Genomic DNA, 19,322 nt, shown 5'->3' with positions numbered 1-19,322 from the left:
GGCCTCAGCTTCCCGCCTGCCTTCTGCGCATGCTCCTCTCCACCCACCTACTGGCAGAGTGACCCTACCCGCCCCGCCCCGCCCCGCCTCCGGCCCCAGAATGTGGGGCGTGACTTGATGGAGGGCCCCACGGCCAACTTCCTTCCTCCTAGTTATTCCGGCCCCTCCCCCTTCTGTGGGATTAACTTGGCCCGATACTGGTTTTAGGAGAAGGCAATGGGGGCCACTGACAATCCCTCTGGATGAGGCACTCCCTTCCCACACCTCTAGCTGCCTGTCCGTTTTACGGCCCCAGCGCGCGCGCACGCGATGCTTCCCTTCAGCCTGGGAGCGCGCGCGCGCGCCGGAAGCTTGCGCTCAGCCTCGGGGTGGAGGAAAGCCGGGCGGGGGGTGGCGGGGTGGGGGTGGTGTGTGCTCATGGGTTCCTCTCGGCGACGCCTTCGCCTAGCCCCTCTTTAAAGGGACGCGCGCGCGCCCGCTTTAGCACGCGCGCTCCTCCTGTCCCCACCCCTTCCGCGCACCGCCCCCTGCCCTCCCCTCCCCGCGCACCGCCCCCTGCCCTCCCCTCGGGGCCAGCGCTCCGCCCTGGCCCCCAAGAGCCGGTGGCGGCGGCCGGCAGAGGGAGGCTCCGCCTCCGGTCCCCTCCCTCTTTCCTTCCTCCCTCCCTCCCTCCCTTCTTCCTTCCTTCCTTCCTTCCCTCTCTCTCGGTGCCGGGTTCCCGGGTGGGTTCCCCCCCGTTGCCCCGAGCCTCCCCGGGCCATGGCCGGCAACGTGAAGAAGGGGGCCGGGGCCGGGGGCAGCGGCGGCTCCGGGGGCTCGGGTTCGGGCGGCCTGATCGGGCTAATGAAGGACGCCTTCCAGCCGCACCACCACCACCACCACCTCAGCCCCCACCCGCCGGGAGCCGTGGACAAGAAGATGGTGGAGAAGTGCTGGAAGCTCATGGACAAGGTGAGGGGGCTCGGGCCGAGGGCGGGGGAGGGGAAGCGGCGAGGGTGGGGGAGGGGCCGGGGGCTGCGGAGGCCGGCGCAGCTGGGACCCTGGAGCAGGGCGGGGGGGTGGGGGGACTGAGAGCTGGGACGATGGGGCGGGGGGGGGGGGGGTCGACGAGCCGGGCTCAGGGGTTTGGCATGGAGCTGGTGAGAGTTGAGCAAAGGGTTTCTCAAAGAGCCTAGAGAGAGGAAGTCTCCAGGGAGTGGGTCAGGGGATCCAGGGTAGATAGGGCTGCAAAAACAGAGGAGGTGGATGTGTGGGTAGGGTCAAGAAAAGGGTATCTTGGGGTGCGGGTGGGGGGCAGTTGGAAGCAGAAGGCCAGGAGGAATTTGATTTACTAGGGACCTGGAGAGTCTTTGGATCATCAGGGTAAGGGTATGAACTATGATTTAGTCAGATCCAGGGTTAGTTGTTAAAATGTGCCAAGCGTTGGTGAGTTTTGTTTTTGTTTTTGCCTTTCATTATGGTATAGCATATGGTTCCCCTTGTATTTTAATAGACTAAGATGAAGGAAATTGGGATGTAAGGTGCTTAGTGGGGGCTGGGAAGGAACCTTATTCTCTAGATATAGCAAATGACTTAAGTTTGACTTTAAAAAACTATTTTTAATTTTTTTCTGTGAAATATTACATATGCTGGTATTTATAGACTGAATTGATTTGTGGGCCAATTTAACCAGTTTCTGGTCCAGTGCATCATCTCCTGGGAGATAAATTGACTGAGGAAGCTAAGTTGCATGGCCCGTCTACCCTAACTTTTTTTCTGGTTCCCTTTGGCTAAGTCATTAGACGCTTTCTTAGGCCTTGCTGTTAATTTAATTTGATTAGCGGTAACCCAAGGAAACTTTTTCATTCACAGATGATGAAAAATAGTTCATGAGCTATCCTGTATTTAACCACTTTTAAGTTTAGTGAGTACATCTTTACTCCTCTCAAGCTTAGTCTTTAATAAGAAAAATAATACAAGTATCCAAGGTACTTGAAACAATGTTAAACCAATCTAGATTATCAGGGGGAATTCAACACAAAGTATTATATTTTGTCTCTATCCCCCACCCCCATATTTAGTGAATGACTTTGGCAACTTTATATATATTTCTAGTCACTGTAGCAAGGTGGAAGTGAACAACTGTTATATACAGTGGTGTTATTTCCTCTAGTAATTGTCATAATGTAGACAGTTGGTATTTCCTGTAGTGTAGAAGAGGTTGTGGTGATTCTTTGCATGTCACTTAACTTCTTTGTGCTTTGGTTCCTCATTTGTAAAATTCTCGCTGGGTTGGTTTGGAAAAACAGCTAATAAGTCCTTGTGATAAAGATGTGATATAAATACCTAATAAGCCCTTTGTTATGAATTAACATCTCTGTTTTTCTCATTGATTTAAAAATAGTTCCACAAAGTTTTCAGTGATGTATTTGCTCATCTAAAGAATTGGTATTTTAATTCATGATATGTGTATTATGCACAGTGGCTAAAGTTGTTCTCTCTGTTCCTTGCAAGATCTAGCTTAATGGTGCTAAAATGTTAATTTCATTTTTAGTCATTGGGGTAATAAAGATTATAAAAAGTTAGCTGCAAAAGACCTCTTGAAATTATTTGATTTTCTTGAATTTTTGAATATTTACTGTTCTTTTGATCTGAAGTGCTTGTAGCTTAGATTTTATAATGAAGGTTGAAGGTTTTCAGAGAAGAAAAATTTGAATTTCAAATTCGTAACCTTCATGAGAGAATGGGATTCAATATATAAAAAATTTTACAGATGGAGACTATTCCTCAGAACCATAAAGTTCTCTCAGACTTCTTTATTTTCCTAGAAATCCAGATATGTATATGTTCTGCTAAGTTATCTTTTAATAGCTTCATCAACTCTTTTCCTAGTTAGGATATAATGAATTTTTATTCTTCAGAAATTTTGTAGCCATTCGCATCAGAATAAAGAAACATCCTGCCTTTGGGGTCAAAAATGCCTTTGGTAGTTATTAAGGAAGGGTTTCCACTCTTATTTTTCCAGGAGGGTCGATTATTATGTGATGTATCTACATTCCATAGGATATGTTGTTTGACAGAATTGAACTGAAAACTCACTTATTTCCACTTTAAAAGGTGTTGATCAGCCCTAAGACCAAATTTGTCTTATGTATTTTATGTACACAGGAAAGGGAAAGAAAGAGAATAAGCATTCATGTAGCATCTACTATGTGCCAGGCACTGTGCTGAATGCTTTACAAATAATATCTCATTTGATCCTCACAACAGCTCTTTAAGGTAGGTGCTTTTATTATTCCTATTTTACAGTTGAAGAAACTGAGATAAACAGATTTGCCCAGGATCACACAGGTAGTAAGTATGTGAGACTGGATTTGAACTCGTCTTCCTGATTCTAGATCCTGTACTCTATCCATTGTGTCACCTACATGTCTCTACACAAACCCTCCCCGCCCCGCCAAATCCAAAATTAAATAGCAGATCTCCTTTGGGAGAATGGAGTTTTGCAGTGGTTTGGTTACTGGGTAATAGGATTGTCAAGCAGGGAGTTTTCTGTTGTTTGAATCCAAATTGTTGTTGAATGAATTCATGTACAGTTTCCTGTTCCCCCCAAAGTGGAAGTTGCTTGACATTTCTTTTAGGGGGAAAGGACTTAATTCTAAAGTAGACAACATGAAAAGTGCTAGTGGGAAAGGTTATTTAAGTTAACTTAAGTTCATAAATAAAGTATGCATGACTAATTATCAACAATCCTCAGACTGACTCAATTAATTTATAAGGTGTATGTATGTGTGCTGGAAGCAATGGGCTTTGAGCTGGTGGTTACAAAAATAAAATCAATTATTAAGTATTTACAATGGCCTAAACCCTGGTGATGCATGGAGAGATTTAAAAATAGTCCCTTCAAGGAGCTCATGTTCTAATGAGGGCGACAACATGAAAATAATTAGGTATATACAGAGTACATAGGAGGTTATCTCAGAAGGTAAGGCAGTAGTAGCTAGAAAGACCCTCATGTAGAAGATTGGGGTTTGAACTGAGATTTGAATGAAGTGGGTGGGGGAAGTCAGGAGGTAGAGATGAGTAAGGGAGAGCTTTCCACAAATGGGGACAGCCAGTGAGAAGGCACAGAGTTGGAGATGGAGCATCTTGTTGGAAGAACAAGAAGGTCACTTAGCTAGATTGTACAGTGTGTGGAAATAAATAAAGTGTAAAGGAGGCTGGGAAGGTAGGAAGGGGTCAGGTCAAGGTCCTAAAGGGAGAGAAAGGATTCTTGATCCAAGAAAGTAGTAGTTCAAGTACTGAAGTTTTGCTTAGTATAGTTGAAAATTTCTTTGTTGTAACACTTCATTGTCCCTTAGGGTTACCAATATTCCCTTTACAGTACTGTAAATTTAGATCATGTGGGAGATAAGAGTTACTGGTTTTCTCTCTAATAAATCTCTGGTGTGAGAGGGATTTTTGGTTATTAAATACAAAATAATTTCAGTTAATTGAGGGTTCTGGTTAGTTGAGTGCCAGTTAATCAGGGTTTTATTTGGTATTTGTTCTTGGGTTTATAATTTTCAATAAACGAATGGCTCCAAAATATATGGTGTTTTGAAAGTATTAGCCTCTCTTATTCACATCAAATTCTATTACAGCAGATACTACATGTATATTTTTCAACAAAAAACCCCAAATTCTGAACTCAGAATTCTTGGGTCGTCATGGTGACTGCCACTCCATTGACAAATACAGTAACTTAGTACTACCCCTTTTGCTATATTAACAGAAATGCTCACCCTATTATATATCTTAACAAGTCTCAATATTAATTATTACAATACTTTAACAGGCTCTACAAACAGGTTTTTGAGAGCTGACAGCCCCAAATTAGACTTTAGGGTAGTGAGAGTCTTATCAGCTAAGTAAATAAGTCATTGAGCTTCTCAGAAGGAAGGAAGTTAAGGGTAATAGTCACAATATACTAATTTACTATTTCTTTGAGGGATATTACTTAATTGCTAGACAACTACTTTTCTGAACCCCAAACCCACGTTGCTTAAGGGAGTTTGGAGGATTTGATCCTTAGTTTTGTACCTCCCTCTTTTCTTCTTAACTTTTTACCTCCCTTCATTCCTCTCTTCTTTCCTTCCTCCCTTCCCTCCTTCCATAATAATTACTGATCACCTCTTGTGTGTGAGGCATCATGTTAGATTCTGTGGGAGATAAAACAATAAGACATATTCCTGTCCTCATGGAGCTTTATCATTGCCTGGGGAGAAGGATGAATACAATCAATAACTGAGCCGTACAAAATAGAATGTGAAAGTAGAGTACCAGTGGTACAAAGTACTATATAGTTCGGAGGAGAGAGATCATTTCCGCTTGAGGAGGAGGCTTTGCAGGTGTTACTGGCTGGAGAAATATGCTACTAAAGGAAGAACCAGATACTTCAATTGATAGAAAGGGGGAAGGCTGAGAAAGATAAATGAATTACTTTGGATTAAAAGTATTAATTCAGTCTGAGTTAGGGATAAGCTTAATATTCAAGCATTTTCATTAGAATTGCTACCTTTACAGTGGGAATAACAGGCAGGCTGTGTAGAACAGATTATTATTTTGTCAAAGTTTTTGGTACTGTTCTTTAAAAAAATTGTTATCAGAGCGCAGCATTCCTTCTTAATATGTTGATTCTCATTTCTGGTTGACAATGAAGTTTATTGTAAAGTTTTCCACTAAATGTATTTTTAAAAGGCTCACTGTTTTGCTTGCCACTACATTACCATCATGTGGCGTGCCATGGATGATTTCTTCCATGGCCCCCAAAGAAAATATCTTAAGATAGTTGTGGTAAATAATGGAAAAATAAGTTTCACATAATAGAAATCTGTGAGTCAGCAGACATGGTTGGAATTTATCTGTTATGTTCATTGGTAAACATGGAAAGAGCCAGGTTCCTTGCATATAACTGTTTATTAAATTGACAAGGAAAGGTATTTCTATAACGAGCTTTTTAATCCATAATTACTTATTTCAAGCAGTGCTCTATTTACCAGACTTTAATATCACAATAAAAAATACTTTGGATAGTTTATTGAAGTTTGTTATAATGAATCTAACTTGTATAATCGAACAGTTAATATGCATTTATCAAGAAGCTTCAGGAAATGTACTAGGTACTAGGGATACAGAGATAAAAATGAAATGGTCCCTGACCTCAAAGAACATTTGTTCTGTTCAGGGAGGCACATATAACTACATACAAGGTAATTTTCAGGGCCACTAGTGGCTTGGGAAATCATGAAAGGCTTCGTTTAGGAGGTAGCATAGGAACTATACTTGGAAGGAAATGATGATTTCTAAGGATATAATTTAGAAGAGTGCACGGAGAGTCATGAGGGAAGATCCTGTTTAATAGAAATGGGAAATGGAATGTCATGTGTTTAAGAACAAGACTAGTTGGTCTGGATCAGAGTATGTGTGGAATATAGTGTATAATAACCCTGGAAAGGTAGCTTTGAGTTAAGTTGTGAAGGGCTTTAACTGTCAAACAGAGGCATTTGTATTGATTCTTGAGGTAATAGAGAGTCAATGGTATTTATTGAGCAGAGGAGTAACCTGTGCTTTAGGGATGTCACTGGCAGCATTATAAATTATAACTTGAAGACATAAGCAATGAGGCAGGGACACCAATTAAGAGGCTATTACAGTAGTTAAGGCAAGAGGTAATTAAGATATGAACTAGCGTGGTAGATGTGTTTAGAGAGAAGGAGATGGTTGCATTATGGAAGTATAATTGACAATATTTGGCAACTGATGGAGTTTGTGGGGTGAGAATAATGAGTCATGGATGACTCTGAGGTTGTGAGCCTGGGTGATGGAAAAATGGTAGTACCCCCAACAAAAATAGGGAAGCTCTTAATACAGATGGATTTTTAGGGGAAAGATACTGAGTTCTGTTTTGGACATGTTGAGTTTGAGATGCCTACCATAACATAAGTCTAGTTGGAAATGTCTAGTAGGCAAATGGTGATATGGGACTAGAGCTCAGTAAAGACTAGGGCTGGATCTATACATATACATTATAATGCATATATTATAGATAGATAGGGAGGAGGGGAATGAGAGATGAAATCACATTTTCCCAATTCCATTTTATTTAGAAGGGGACATTTTTAAGAACGGAATAAAAGTAGTACTTAATAGATGTGATATTTTAATATTTATTAACAGTGCTTCCATATCAGTGTAACTAGGTTACATATTCTTTATTATTAAATGAGAGAACTTGGTTTGGAAGTTTGTGTATGTACTGATAGTGATTTATGAGGAAAGCAGGGGTAGTTACCTAATACTAATTGAAAGATTTTCCATAAAACTCTTTTTGCATGTTTTGACCATTGTTCATTTAAGGAGCTACATCCCTCAAAATATTATATGATAAAATATTTATTAATAATAGCCTATAAGGATTGATTTTGTTCTTTAGTACTGGTGGAGTTTCTGAAGTATTAACACCATTCATACTAGAAACAGCGCATTCTTAGCTTCTAAAACACTTTATGCTGTTAAAAACACTGTCCCTATCTTGTAGCATTTAAAGCTTGTTAGGCTGATTAGTGGTTTGAAAACTCCATGACTGAGCATACTTTGGTCCAGTTCACTCTTTAATTTTTAATGATTTTCTGATAATTTTTTTTTCTCTTCTGCTATGTTTTACTTTTCCTCTTCTTTAAAATGGGGGAAATATGTATGACCTATGTTAGAGTTTTGGGGAGAAAGAATTACAATAAAGCCATTATGAAATATTTCTGGGATGATCACATTTTGTGTCGGGTCAACCGGGATCATTGGAGGCCACATTCAGGCCTGATCCCATAAAATTTCTTCCCTCAACAATTTCATGAAGGGGAAGAAAGGCCAGGAAAGTAGCTGTGGTTTTTATTGTTCTCTTGCTGTGCTTGAACATTACCATTTTCCAAAGGTTGACTGGCGTGAAGGTTTCTCTTACAAGAATACTACAGGCCAGTCACCCGTGCTAGTAACTTTGGTGTTATCCTTGACTCCTCACTTGCTCTCACCCTTACATGTCCAATTTATTGCCAAGTCTTGTTTCTACTTTTACAACATCTCTCCTATGCATCCTTTTCTCTCCATTCACATAGCCACCACTCTGGTGCAGCCTCTCAGCATGTCATGCCTGTTGGTTCCATCTCTTTGCTACAAGTCTCTCCTGGTTCCAGTCCATCCTCTACTCGTCTGCCAAAGTGATCTTGCTAAAACATAGGTCTGACCATACCACTCTCACACCACTCATCCAATAAACTCTAGTGGCTCTCTGTTATCTCCAGGATCAAATACAAAATCTTCTGTTTGGCTTTTAAAGCTTTTCACAATCTTGCTTCTTCCTGTCTTTCCACTCTTACACTTTACTCGCCTCCTCATTTTTTACATCTTCCTTCTTTCTGTTTCTTCACATTGTTCACTAGCTGTCCCCCATGTATGGAATGATTTCCCTCTTCTCTCCCCTCATCTCTCCCTCCTGACTTCCTTCAAGGCTCAGTTCTGTAAGAAGCCTTTCCTGGCATCTTTTCCTTTTCCTCCATTGCCTTCCCACTGAGATTACTTTCCATTTATTTTGTATACTATATCTTACATGTACAGAGTTGATTGCATGTTGCCTCTTTCTTTAGAATGTTAGTTCTTTGAGGGCACGGACTGTGTTTTTGCCGTTCTTTGTGTCCCAGGTGCTTAACACAGTGCCTGGAATATAGTAAATGCTTAATAAATGCTTGTTCACTGGCTAGTTCTACCTTGTAAGTTTGGAACAGGTGTTGAGTGGCTTAGTAGTAGCATATAGTGTCAGGAATCAGGTTTCTCACCACTACCTGGTACCATTTCCCAGGCTTTTCCAATCTATGAGGAATAGCTTAAATGAGGCTAACTTCTTAGCATTATGTGGGAGGGGTAGGGTCTTGCTTAACCCCATCAGTGTCTTCTATTTATTGATTTAACTCAGCTACCTTTAATGGTAGCACGCAAGGACCCTGCACAAACACAAAAGAAACATTTATTAAGTGTTTAGTATATATGTTGTCTTCCCATGTTAGATTGTAAGCTCCTTGAGGGCAAGGATTATCTTTTTCTTATTTGATTATATTTTTCTTATTTATATCTTTTTTTTATTTGCACAATGCCTTGCATATAGTTGGCACTTAATACATGCTTATTGTTTGTTTATTATTGTTTAATTGCAAGAATTACTTTCACTGAGGTTTTACTCCCATAGCTCAATGTGATGGGGTTACTCTACCTCAAGGCCACAGGTTCCCTGCTCCTGCAAGGCTATGTGAATAGAACACAATCCTTGTCAGACCTTCCACCAAGCTTAAAAGTCTTTCTGGTCTGGGTATGGTGACACAATTTGCCCAAGGACCAACTTAATTAAATTTGGAGAGACTCATTGCCAAATTTGCAGCAGAGTGGTGAATTTTTCTGCCATAGCAACATTTAAAGACCATCTACTGAACTAGGTCCTGGGATAGAAAACTGAAAGATATAGTCCTGCCCTCAAAGATTTTATATTTTACTAGGAGAGAGAGGATATAACATATATACAATCAAGTCTACTGTAGGTATAATGTGTTATAGAGAAGGGAGAAATACTTAAAAAAATTGCTGTAGGTTAGAAGAGGGAGAGATTAGTTTTACTTAGGGGTTCTATAAAAGAAGAGGTGGCACCTGAGCTGGGTCCTGAAGGAGAGAAATGTGGATTTCAATAAGCAGAGATGAAAAGGGAAGTGAATTCTAGGTATAGAAGGTAGGAATCGATGAAGGAGGTTGGGAGATGAGGTAGCAAGGTGATATCCAGAAATAACTAATAGTCTATTTTGACTGAAGCCAGAACTGCAAGGGGAGTAATGTAAAATACGATCAGAAAGCTAGGACGGAGCCAAATTTTGATAATCCTTAAATTCCAGCCTGTGAAGGCATATGTTATTCCAAAGGAAATAGGGAACCATGACAGTTTTTGTATTTATTTCAATAATGCTAGTTAAACACTTAATCTATGTAAGGCACATGGCTAGGTAACACAAAGACAAAAATGAAACCGTCTTTACTCTAAAGGAGTTTACGTTCTATTGGGGGTGATACAACGTGGATCTCTGGAGGAAAGGTTCTTTTTTGTTTGTTATTTAGTTAATTTTTGTTGCTATCTTTTTTTTATATCACCAGAATTTTATTCAATATCTCTCCCTATTCTCCCTCTAAGAGAGAAGTCCTATGTGATAAATTTATATTTTTAAAGAAAAAGAAAAAAAATCAGCAACAGCAATGAAAAAGTTTAAAAAATATATGTGATATACCACATTTGTGGAGCTACCATATCTGCAAATTGAGTTGGGAGTATCTTTTTATATCTCTTCTTTGGGGGTGTGCTTGTTCTTTATAATTCTGCCACATTCACTTTCAGTTGTTTTGTGGTTTTTTCCATTTACATTCTTGTAAATAACTCTGCTTTCTTAATTCTATATCAGATTGTGCAAATGTTTCCATACTTCTTATTCATCATATTTCATGATTTTTTTTTACTGATTATTTCACTCTGCATCAGTTCATATGGATCTTTCCATGTTTCTCTGAATTTATTGCATGCATAATTTCTTACAGCACACTAAGATTCCATTACATTTATGTATCAGAGTTTATTTAGCCATTGCTCAATTGATGAGCATGTATTTTGTTTTTAATTCTTTGCTGTCACAAGCAATGCTGCTATAAATAGTTTAGTGTATATAGGGAGTTTCTTATCATGATTTCCTTGGGGTATAGGCCTAGGAGTTGAATCTCTGGGTCAAAGGGTATGGACATTCTAGTTCATTTTAATTATTTTATTTGTATAATTCTGACGTGTTTTCAAAATGATGTACTGATTCACAATTGAGCAGGTACTCTTAACCCTTAAAATTTTTTTTTTTGTCATGTACGCCTTTGGTAGTCTGGTGAAGTTTGTGGAGCCCTTCTCAGAATAATTTTTTTTATTGCCTACATTCATAATTAAAGGAAATATTAAATTTTAATTAGAGGGTAATGAAAATAAGGATGTAATTTTTTACCCTAGGTAAGGCCATATGGACCTCAGGTTAATATCTCCTTCTTTAGAGTTAAATAAATGCAGTATCTTTACAGAGTTCATACTGTACTCAAAGTAATTTCCAGCTTTAGATAGCACTAACAACCTGGGGAAATAAGAAAAGAACTCATGTAGGAACTAGCATCTAAACTATACTGTGAAGGAAACTAGAGATTCTCCAGGTCTTGGAGGGAGTGTGTTCAGATGTGGGGAAGAAGCTATGCAAAGGCATGAAGAAGGGAAATGGAATGCCTTGTATTAATGGCCAGTGTTATTGGAATGAAGGAAGAGTAATATGAAGTAAGACTAGGAGGTAAGAGGGAGCAAGATTGTAGAGGGTCTTGATAGCACAGGCTAGGGATTTTGTTTATCTTATAGATAATAGTAAGATTTTTGAGTAGGGAAATTACATGGTTAGATATGTATTTTAGCTTTATTAGTTTGGCAGCTGTGAGAAAGAGGAAATGGAGAGGAATGAGCCCAGAGACAAATTAGGAGACTGTTGCAATGTCCCAGGGTAGAGGCAATGAGTGCCTCAATTAGGATAGAAGTTCTGTAAGTAGAGAGAAATAGCAGATTCTAGATAGAAGTGGAGTAGTTAGAATCAGTATGATTAAAAAAAATTGATAAGACATGAACTGGAAATGACACATGCCAATGTTGCTTTTACATTTTCTAAATTTACTGAAGTAAGAATGGCTTAGAGGTACCTGGTCCCAAATTTCTCCCTTCCCTCAAAAGCATCAGCATAAATTTCACCAAAGAACCAAGAACAATCACCAATTTTTAAAAATCTTTCAAAATTATCTCCCAAATAAAAGTTTTACATGTGCGTGTGTGTGTGTGTGTGTGTGTGTGTGTGTGTGTGTGTGTGTAAACGCTGGCATTTCTGTCACTTCCAGTTTATAGTAAATATTTCATATTTGCATTTATAGAAGTAGTCATGGTATTCATGGTGGGGAATTAACAGTTCTTTGATAGATTCAGGGATTAGTATTAGATTAACTACAGTCAAGTTGTCATAACATCCTAGTTACTATCTAATTGCATATTTAAGAACATGCTCACTTGGCTGCTTTATGCTGTTCTGGGGATGTTATTAATTTATTATTTAATTAGTTGATTATTCTTTTAGGAGAATTGTGTGGCACTTTTTTTGAACTGTGTGCTGTAAGGTGTGATTGTGCAAAATGCCAGGGGCAGGGAAGATGATATATTTAGCCAAAAATGTAAATGAAATCAACCCTTATCTCTTCACATATTCTCCAGCTAACTGAGAAATGTTTAAGAATACCGTTGGTCTGGAGTTTGCCATGTTCTTTATGTTTGTCAGATTGGGTATTGCATTGAAAACAGTGTTGAATTCATTTTTTCTTCAGTTGATGTGATAACTGAAAGTAAGTTGGTTTGCAACCATGAGGGACAGGGTGTTTCTAAAAAGTACTTCGGTGCTATTCAAGATATCTGATTTAGTAATTATAGTTCAGACCTCAGAATATTTTGATAAATGGGTGGAGAACGGTAATTAGGAATAAAAAGCTTTTCTTGTGCCCATTTGGGAGGCTGTTTCATTTAAAAAAATTTGGGGGGAGTTATTCTTTGTTCTGTCTTATAATATAAAATGCAAATTGTTTTAGTTAAAAAGCTGTTAAGTTCCTCAGGTCGATTGATTTTTTTTTTTATAGTCACATAGGTGTATGGAATTTTCATTGTTTTATCCATACACTAATACATTGAAGTTTTTTTTTGTTTTACATTACATTTATTTCCTGACGAATTGAATTTTTTAAACAACTTAGTTGAATTATATATTTTTTTTTTTTTTTTTGCTTTTTGGCAGGGCAGTTGGGGTTAAGTGACTTGCCCAAGGTCACACAGCTAGTACATGTGTCAAGTGTCTGAGGCCGGATTTGAACTCAGGTCCTCCTGACTCCAGGGCCGGTGCTCTACTGACTGCGCCACCTAGCTGCCCCCAGTTGAATTATATTTTGAACAAGTTAAATAATTGTAGGGAATTGATAGCAAAAGTAAGAAAATATGGTGGAAATTCTACTAAATCTTTTATCTAGTTAAATATGCAAAACTTTTTAGAGGGTAAATACTTCACTGGGTAAGATGGATATAATAAAAACTTTTAAATGCCTAGTTTTAAGGAGGCAGTAATCATATATAGTATAGATTTGTATTTCTTCTTTTTCTAGACCATACTAAAAAGTGTAAACTCTTTAGTGCAAAATTGTTAGGATTTAGTAGCCCCAAACTGAACTTTTTACTCCTCTATTCACATTCTCTAGGTTACATTTTTTTAATAGTTTTTCAAGGAGAATTTTGTTCTTAACTACTATGGTCATACAAATTTCCAATTTTTTTAATCTGCTGAACACTTTACTTAACAGAAGAAAATTGGGAAAGTAGAGGCAGTGGCCAGGTGGAACAGTAGATAAGGTGCTGGGCCTACTATGATCAGGAAGACCTGAGTTAAAATCTGGTCTCAGACAGTGACTGTGTGATCCTGTCACTTAACCCTGTTTGCCTCAGTTTTCTCATCTGTAAAATGAGCTGGAGCAGGAAATGGTATCTTTGTTAAGAAAACCCCCAAAAGGGATCACAAAAAGTTGGACATGACTGAAAAACAACTAAACAACAGAGGCAGCGAGGGACCTGTTGTGAATGTAGTGCACTAGGGCTCCTGATGCTTTCCCAGGCTCTGCACTTCTCTTTTTGACATTATTGTGAAGGATACTTTAAGTTTATAAGATGGAGAAAGAAGGAAGGCAGCTATTTTTGCTACTACAGTATAATTGGAAACAAACTTGATTAGAAAGCAGTTTGTGTTTCAGTTTTTTCCTTAACATCGGAGTGTCTATAGAATTTTCTTAAGCCTGAAATAGTTGGCACTCCCTACTTTGTTGGCGGCCCATTAAGCTCGCTTATTTAAATTCATGGTAGACTAAAGGCAGGTTGCTCTAGATTCTAATGCTCTGTTAACTATTGACTTGAAATAGTCACAGAGAAGTGTTTTTGGGAAACCTTTCTAGGACATATCCTTTTTCTTTGCCACAAATAACCCCAAATTCTTCTTATAATTAATGCTGCATAACCAGTAATTACTAGGCTGAGAGCATGTAGCGTATACGGACACTTGAGGAGTTAGTGTAGTACTGACAGCTACTCGGGGATGGAGTGGGAGGATTACTTGTCTCTGGCTGTGTGTTAAGTGAAGATACTCTTTTTTTTATTTTGGGGTTGGCTGGCTGGCCTGGACCCTGGGAGGAAGAGGCTTAACAGCTGCAGGGGACAGGCATTTTTTTTTTTTTGGTTTCTCTGTGTTTTCTGCAGCAGTTTTTCTTGACAGGAGACTGAACCTCGTGTTCTTTTTTTCCCCAGTTACCAAATGGTTACCTAAAGCAAATATTATTAGTAAAGTGGTTGTGGCTATTGCCAGGAATAAAGGGCACAATTTCCAGTATATTTATAAGCAACAAAAGGATAAAGGTTAGCTACTTGCCCCTTTGCAGAGACTGGTCTTAGCTGCATAGCAGTGGCCATCTGGTGGAATATGGAGAGTTATATAATATTAGAATTGAAGTGAACCAATATCTGTCCACTCCAACTCCCTTCATTTTACAGATGAGAAAACAGGTCCAGAGTGGGTAAAGTATTTCTCCCAATGTCATATAGCTAGTTTTTTTTTTCATATAGCTAGTTTATGGCAGCTTGGAACTTAAACGTAGGACTCTTGACTTTTAGTCCAGTATTCTTTCTTTTATGTCTTTAAAGTGTTGCAAAACACAACTTCCATGAAGTCTTTCCTGATTTACATGCTTACCCCAATCCCCACATCAATAATGATCTTTTTCTTCTTGAACTTCATATAACATTTGGTTTGTGCCTATCTTTAGGATTAGGTCATTTAGTTTCTAATTAATTTTTTAATCTGGTCTTCAATGACACTTTATTAAATATAATTTTCATTGCATTATGGTCAGGAAAAGATACATTTAGTATTTCTGCTTTTGTGCATTTATTTATGAGGCTTTTATGCCCTAATACATGGGCAGTTTTTGTGAAGCTGCCATGCATAGCTTCTCAAGGAACATAGATAGACTCTTTTCTATTCCCATTCAGTATTCTCTAGAGATCTATCTAACTTTTCCAAAATCCTTATTTTGTGGTTAGATTTAGCTGGGTCTCAGAGAGGTAAATTGAGATTCCCCCTATATAATTTTACTGTCTATTGCTTCCTGTTACTCATTTAACTTTTCCTTTGAGAATTTGGATGCAGTGCCATTTGGTGCACATATATTCAGTATTGATGATATTAATTCATTGTTTGTAGTACTTTTTAGCAAAATGTAGTTTCCCTGATTGTCCCTTTTAATTAGGTCTTTTTGCTTTTGCTTTATCTGAGATCATAACAACTACCCTTGCATTCCCCATTCTCATTCTCTTCTTTTCTTTTTTTTCTTTGTTTTTTTTTTGTTTTTGGAGGGGGGAAGGTAGGGCAATTGGGGTTAAGTGACTTGCTCAAGGTCACACAGCTAGTAAGTGTGTCAAGTGTCTGTTGGATTTGAACTCAGATCCTCCTGACTCCAGGGCCAGTGCTCTACTCACTGCCACCTAGCTGCCCCCACTTCTTGTTTTCTGTGCCCACAAACGTCAGCCCCTCTATTGCTGCTGTTGAAATCCTTTCCTTACTTCAAAGTCTAGTTCAGATATTTACCAAAATATAAATTGCCCAGATTAACAGAAGAGGAAATAGAATACCTAAATAACCCTATCTTAGAAAAAGTAAATTAAACAAGTCATAGATGAATTCCCTAAGAAAAAATCCCAGGACCATATGGATTTACAATCAGATTCTACCAAACATTTTAAAAATAATTAATTCTAATACTATATAAACTGCTTGAAAAAAATAAGTAAAGGAGTCCTTTACTTAAAGGAAGTAAATAAGTGTAATTCCTTATACTTGAAGAAATAGAAATTCCTTCTGTGATACAAATATGGCTTTGATCCCTAAACCAGAAAGGGCAAAAGTAGGGAAAGAAAACTATAGACCAATTTCCCTATTGAACATTAAAGCAAAAAGTTTAAATAATAGCAAAGAGATTATAATAATATATCACAAAGATCAAACATCATGTTCAAGGTTGGATTTATATGAAGAATGCAGGACTGGTTAAATATGTATTTAGAAATAATGACTGTAAATGAGATGAACTCACCCACAAAATGGAAGATAATAGAACAGATTAGAAACCACCACCCAACAATATGTTCTTTACAAAAAATACACTTGAAATAGAAAAATACACAGAGTTAAAATAAAAGGCTGGAGCAGAATCTATTATGCTTCAGATGATGTAAAAAATGCAGGGGTTGAGAGAGAGTGAGGAGTCAAAAATGATGCTTAAGTCGTGAGTCTGGGTGACTGGGAGGATGGTGGTGCCCTCAGTATTAACAGGGACGTTAGGATGTAGGGAGGGTCCTGGGGGAAAGATAATGAGTTCAGTTTTGGACATGTTGAGTTTAAGATGTCAGTGGGACATCAAATTGAAGATGTCCAGTGGACAATTGCAGATGTTAGCAGAAGGGTTTGGGCTTGATAAACAGATGTAAAAGTCATGCATAAAGAGATGGTAATTGAATCCATGGGAGCTGATGATTTCACCAAGTGAAGTAGTTTAAAGAGAGAGGAGAAAAGGACATGCATTAGGAAGATCCTTCTGGTAGTGGTGTGAAGGATGGATTAGAGGGTGAAGAACTATAGATAGGGAGGCAAGTTAGGAGGTTATTACAAAGTCCATGAGCTAGCATTATTGCAGTGGAGAAACACTAGAAGCTTTCCCAGTGCAAACTAGTATAAAGAAAAGATGGCTTCTCTACCCACTCTCATTTGACATAGTTTTAGAAATACTAGCTATAGCAATGGTGTCAGATAAGTAAATTAAAAGTATAAATATTGGCAAGGAGAAGGTGAAATTATCTCTATTTGCAGATGACATGATGGTATCCTTACAAAACCCCTCAAAATCAGCTAAAAAACTGAGATGATTAATAGTTTTAGTAAAATAACTATACACAAAATACTATAACTATATAGTACTAACAAAAAACCAGGGGAAAATGGTAAGGTAAGTTCCATTCATAAGGATAGGAGTTAGACCTATGATTTCATTCATACAGGGAGCTCCTGAGTGAGGAAACTCACTTTACCAATGCAGGCCTACACTTTCTCTTCTTAGAACTGAAAGGTTAAGTGACCTACCTAGGTTCGGACAGCCAATAAGTGTCAGAAGATTTACTATAGCAACTCATACATTAGTCTACTGAGGAAATTTGTTGGTGGAGGGATTACCTACACTAATGAATTACAGATCTTTTGAATTATTAAAGATTCTATTGTACATTTTTATTGGTTCTTTATGATTGCTTGGTATACAAAGAATATTTTCTCAATATGTTCCATTAGTGATGTACAAAGAACTTAAACATAGACCATTTAATGCATTTCTGTAATATCCTCCTTGGTTTTTAGAGAATTAGTCATAGTTAACCATTAAATCAGAAGTTTGAAACTGTCCTTGATCTTTACATAATTTTCCTTTTCAATTTGTTCCAGGTGGTGCGTTTGTGTCAGAATCCAAAGCTGGCTCTAAAGAATAGTCCTCCTTATATATTAGACCTGCTGCCAGATACCTACCAGCATCTTCGCACAATCTTGTCAAGATACGAGGGGAGAATGGAAACACTTGGAGAAAATGAATATTTCAGGGTATTTATGGAAAATCTGATGAAGAAAACTAAGCAGACCATCAGCCTTTTTAAGGAAGGGAAAGAGAGGATGTATGAGGAGAATTCTCAGCCTAGGTAATGAAGAGTTCCACAGAAATACTCATAGTTGTACTTTTTGATAGTCTGAATGAGCGATGTTCAGAAATAGTTTAATTAATCTCCTGTTTCAGGTATATTGTACTAAGCATATAAAGGTAGAATTTGTCATAATTGCATTTTTATAGTGGTTTGGATTGCTGTTCAGGTCTTGAGACCACCTCTGAGCTTTCACAATCTACTAGTTTTATCATCTTGGGCTGGGGCCAAGAAAGTGACCAAATGGTTATGGAATTGGGGAGTGATTTGGAGTTTGTGGCTGTGTAGTCCATTAGGGACTTCAAAAGACTTTAAACTTTTAGTTTTGGGAGGAAGATGGGATTAGAAATGAAGTAGCAAGTGAAAGTGAAATATTGGATAAGAGTATCTGAGAGGCTAGTGGACCCACTAGCAGCAGTTTCTGGGTTGAACTTCTCCTGGTATTTGGTTTGGTCTCTTAGTAATTCGTGAATGTTTAGGCCCTTTTAGGGTTTGTCATGTTTTGGGGAACCAGAGCCTCAAATTAGTGCTATATGAGCATGTGGCATGTAAGTATGCTATATAAGTACATGATGATAATATACACTGCTTTGTGAAATGCACCTAAAATATGATTGAATTACATGAATTTATATAAAAAATTAACAGGGTAAGGATGGGGCTAGAAAGTGAGATGTTATTTTTCAAGCAAAAAAATAAAGTGTTGTTTTCTGTATTGATGAGACTTTTTTGAATTAGAATGGATAGAGGCCAATTCAGTTCCTATCAATAGATTTTTATTGCCCTGTTCATGATACCATGCTGGATCCTTTGATGATAGAATGCAAAGGAAGTATGTCATATATTGAAATGTTGATGTTTGTTGATGACTAAGTTCACAGTAAAAATGAAAATTAAAGCATGGTCATAGTCTTATTGGGAGAGAATAAAACAAACATACAGCCATTTATACAGCACATTATATAGGTAAGTGCCAAAATGAGTGGTTTGGATAAGAAGTACCGCACTTAGTTCAGAGAAGGTACTTCCAAGGTTTCAGAAAAAGTATTGCGCAAGGTGGGTTGGAATGATCTGGTCAGGCTTTATATTTGACTCTAACAATATGCAGTTAGGTGGATCTAGTAGATAGAGTGCTGGAGATAAAATCTGGAATCTTACCTCACACACTTAATAGCTATGTGACCCTGGACAAATCACTTAACCTCTCTGTACCTGTTTTTGGGTCTGTAAAATAGGGATATTTCCTATCTTACTGGTTTGTTGTGAGGATCAAATGAGGTAAAGAGTAATATAGTTTGCAAACCTTAGCTATTATTATGAATTATTATAGTGTATGTTGAAGTACTTTGTA

The 19,322-nt window shown here is 38.2% G+C and overlaps 1 protein-coding gene across 1 annotated transcript in view; it reads left to right on the top strand.

The window, feature by feature from the left end:
* The first annotated feature begins 735 nt into the window (after positions 1-735).
* Positions 736-19,322, top strand: part of CBL (Cbl proto-oncogene) — an 86,981-nt gene continuing 68,394 nt past the window's right edge. Inside the window, exons 1-2 of the mRNA XM_036744747.1 lie at positions 736-951; positions 17,724-17,971. Of these exons, the coding sequence (XP_036600642.1) occupies positions 760-951; positions 17,724-17,971 (440 nt within the window). The 5' untranslated portion in view covers positions 736-759. The remainder of the gene's footprint in view (positions 952-17,723; positions 17,972-19,322) is intronic.

The sequence above is a fragment of the Trichosurus vulpecula genome, chromosome 2 (assembly GCF_011100635.1).
Source record: "Trichosurus vulpecula isolate mTriVul1 chromosome 2, mTriVul1.pri, whole genome shotgun sequence".
Taxonomy (NCBI): Eukaryota; Metazoa; Chordata; class Mammalia; order Diprotodontia; family Phalangeridae; genus Trichosurus; species Trichosurus vulpecula.
The sequence above is the reverse complement of the archived record's forward strand: the minus strand, read 5'-3'. Positions and strand labels throughout refer to the sequence as shown.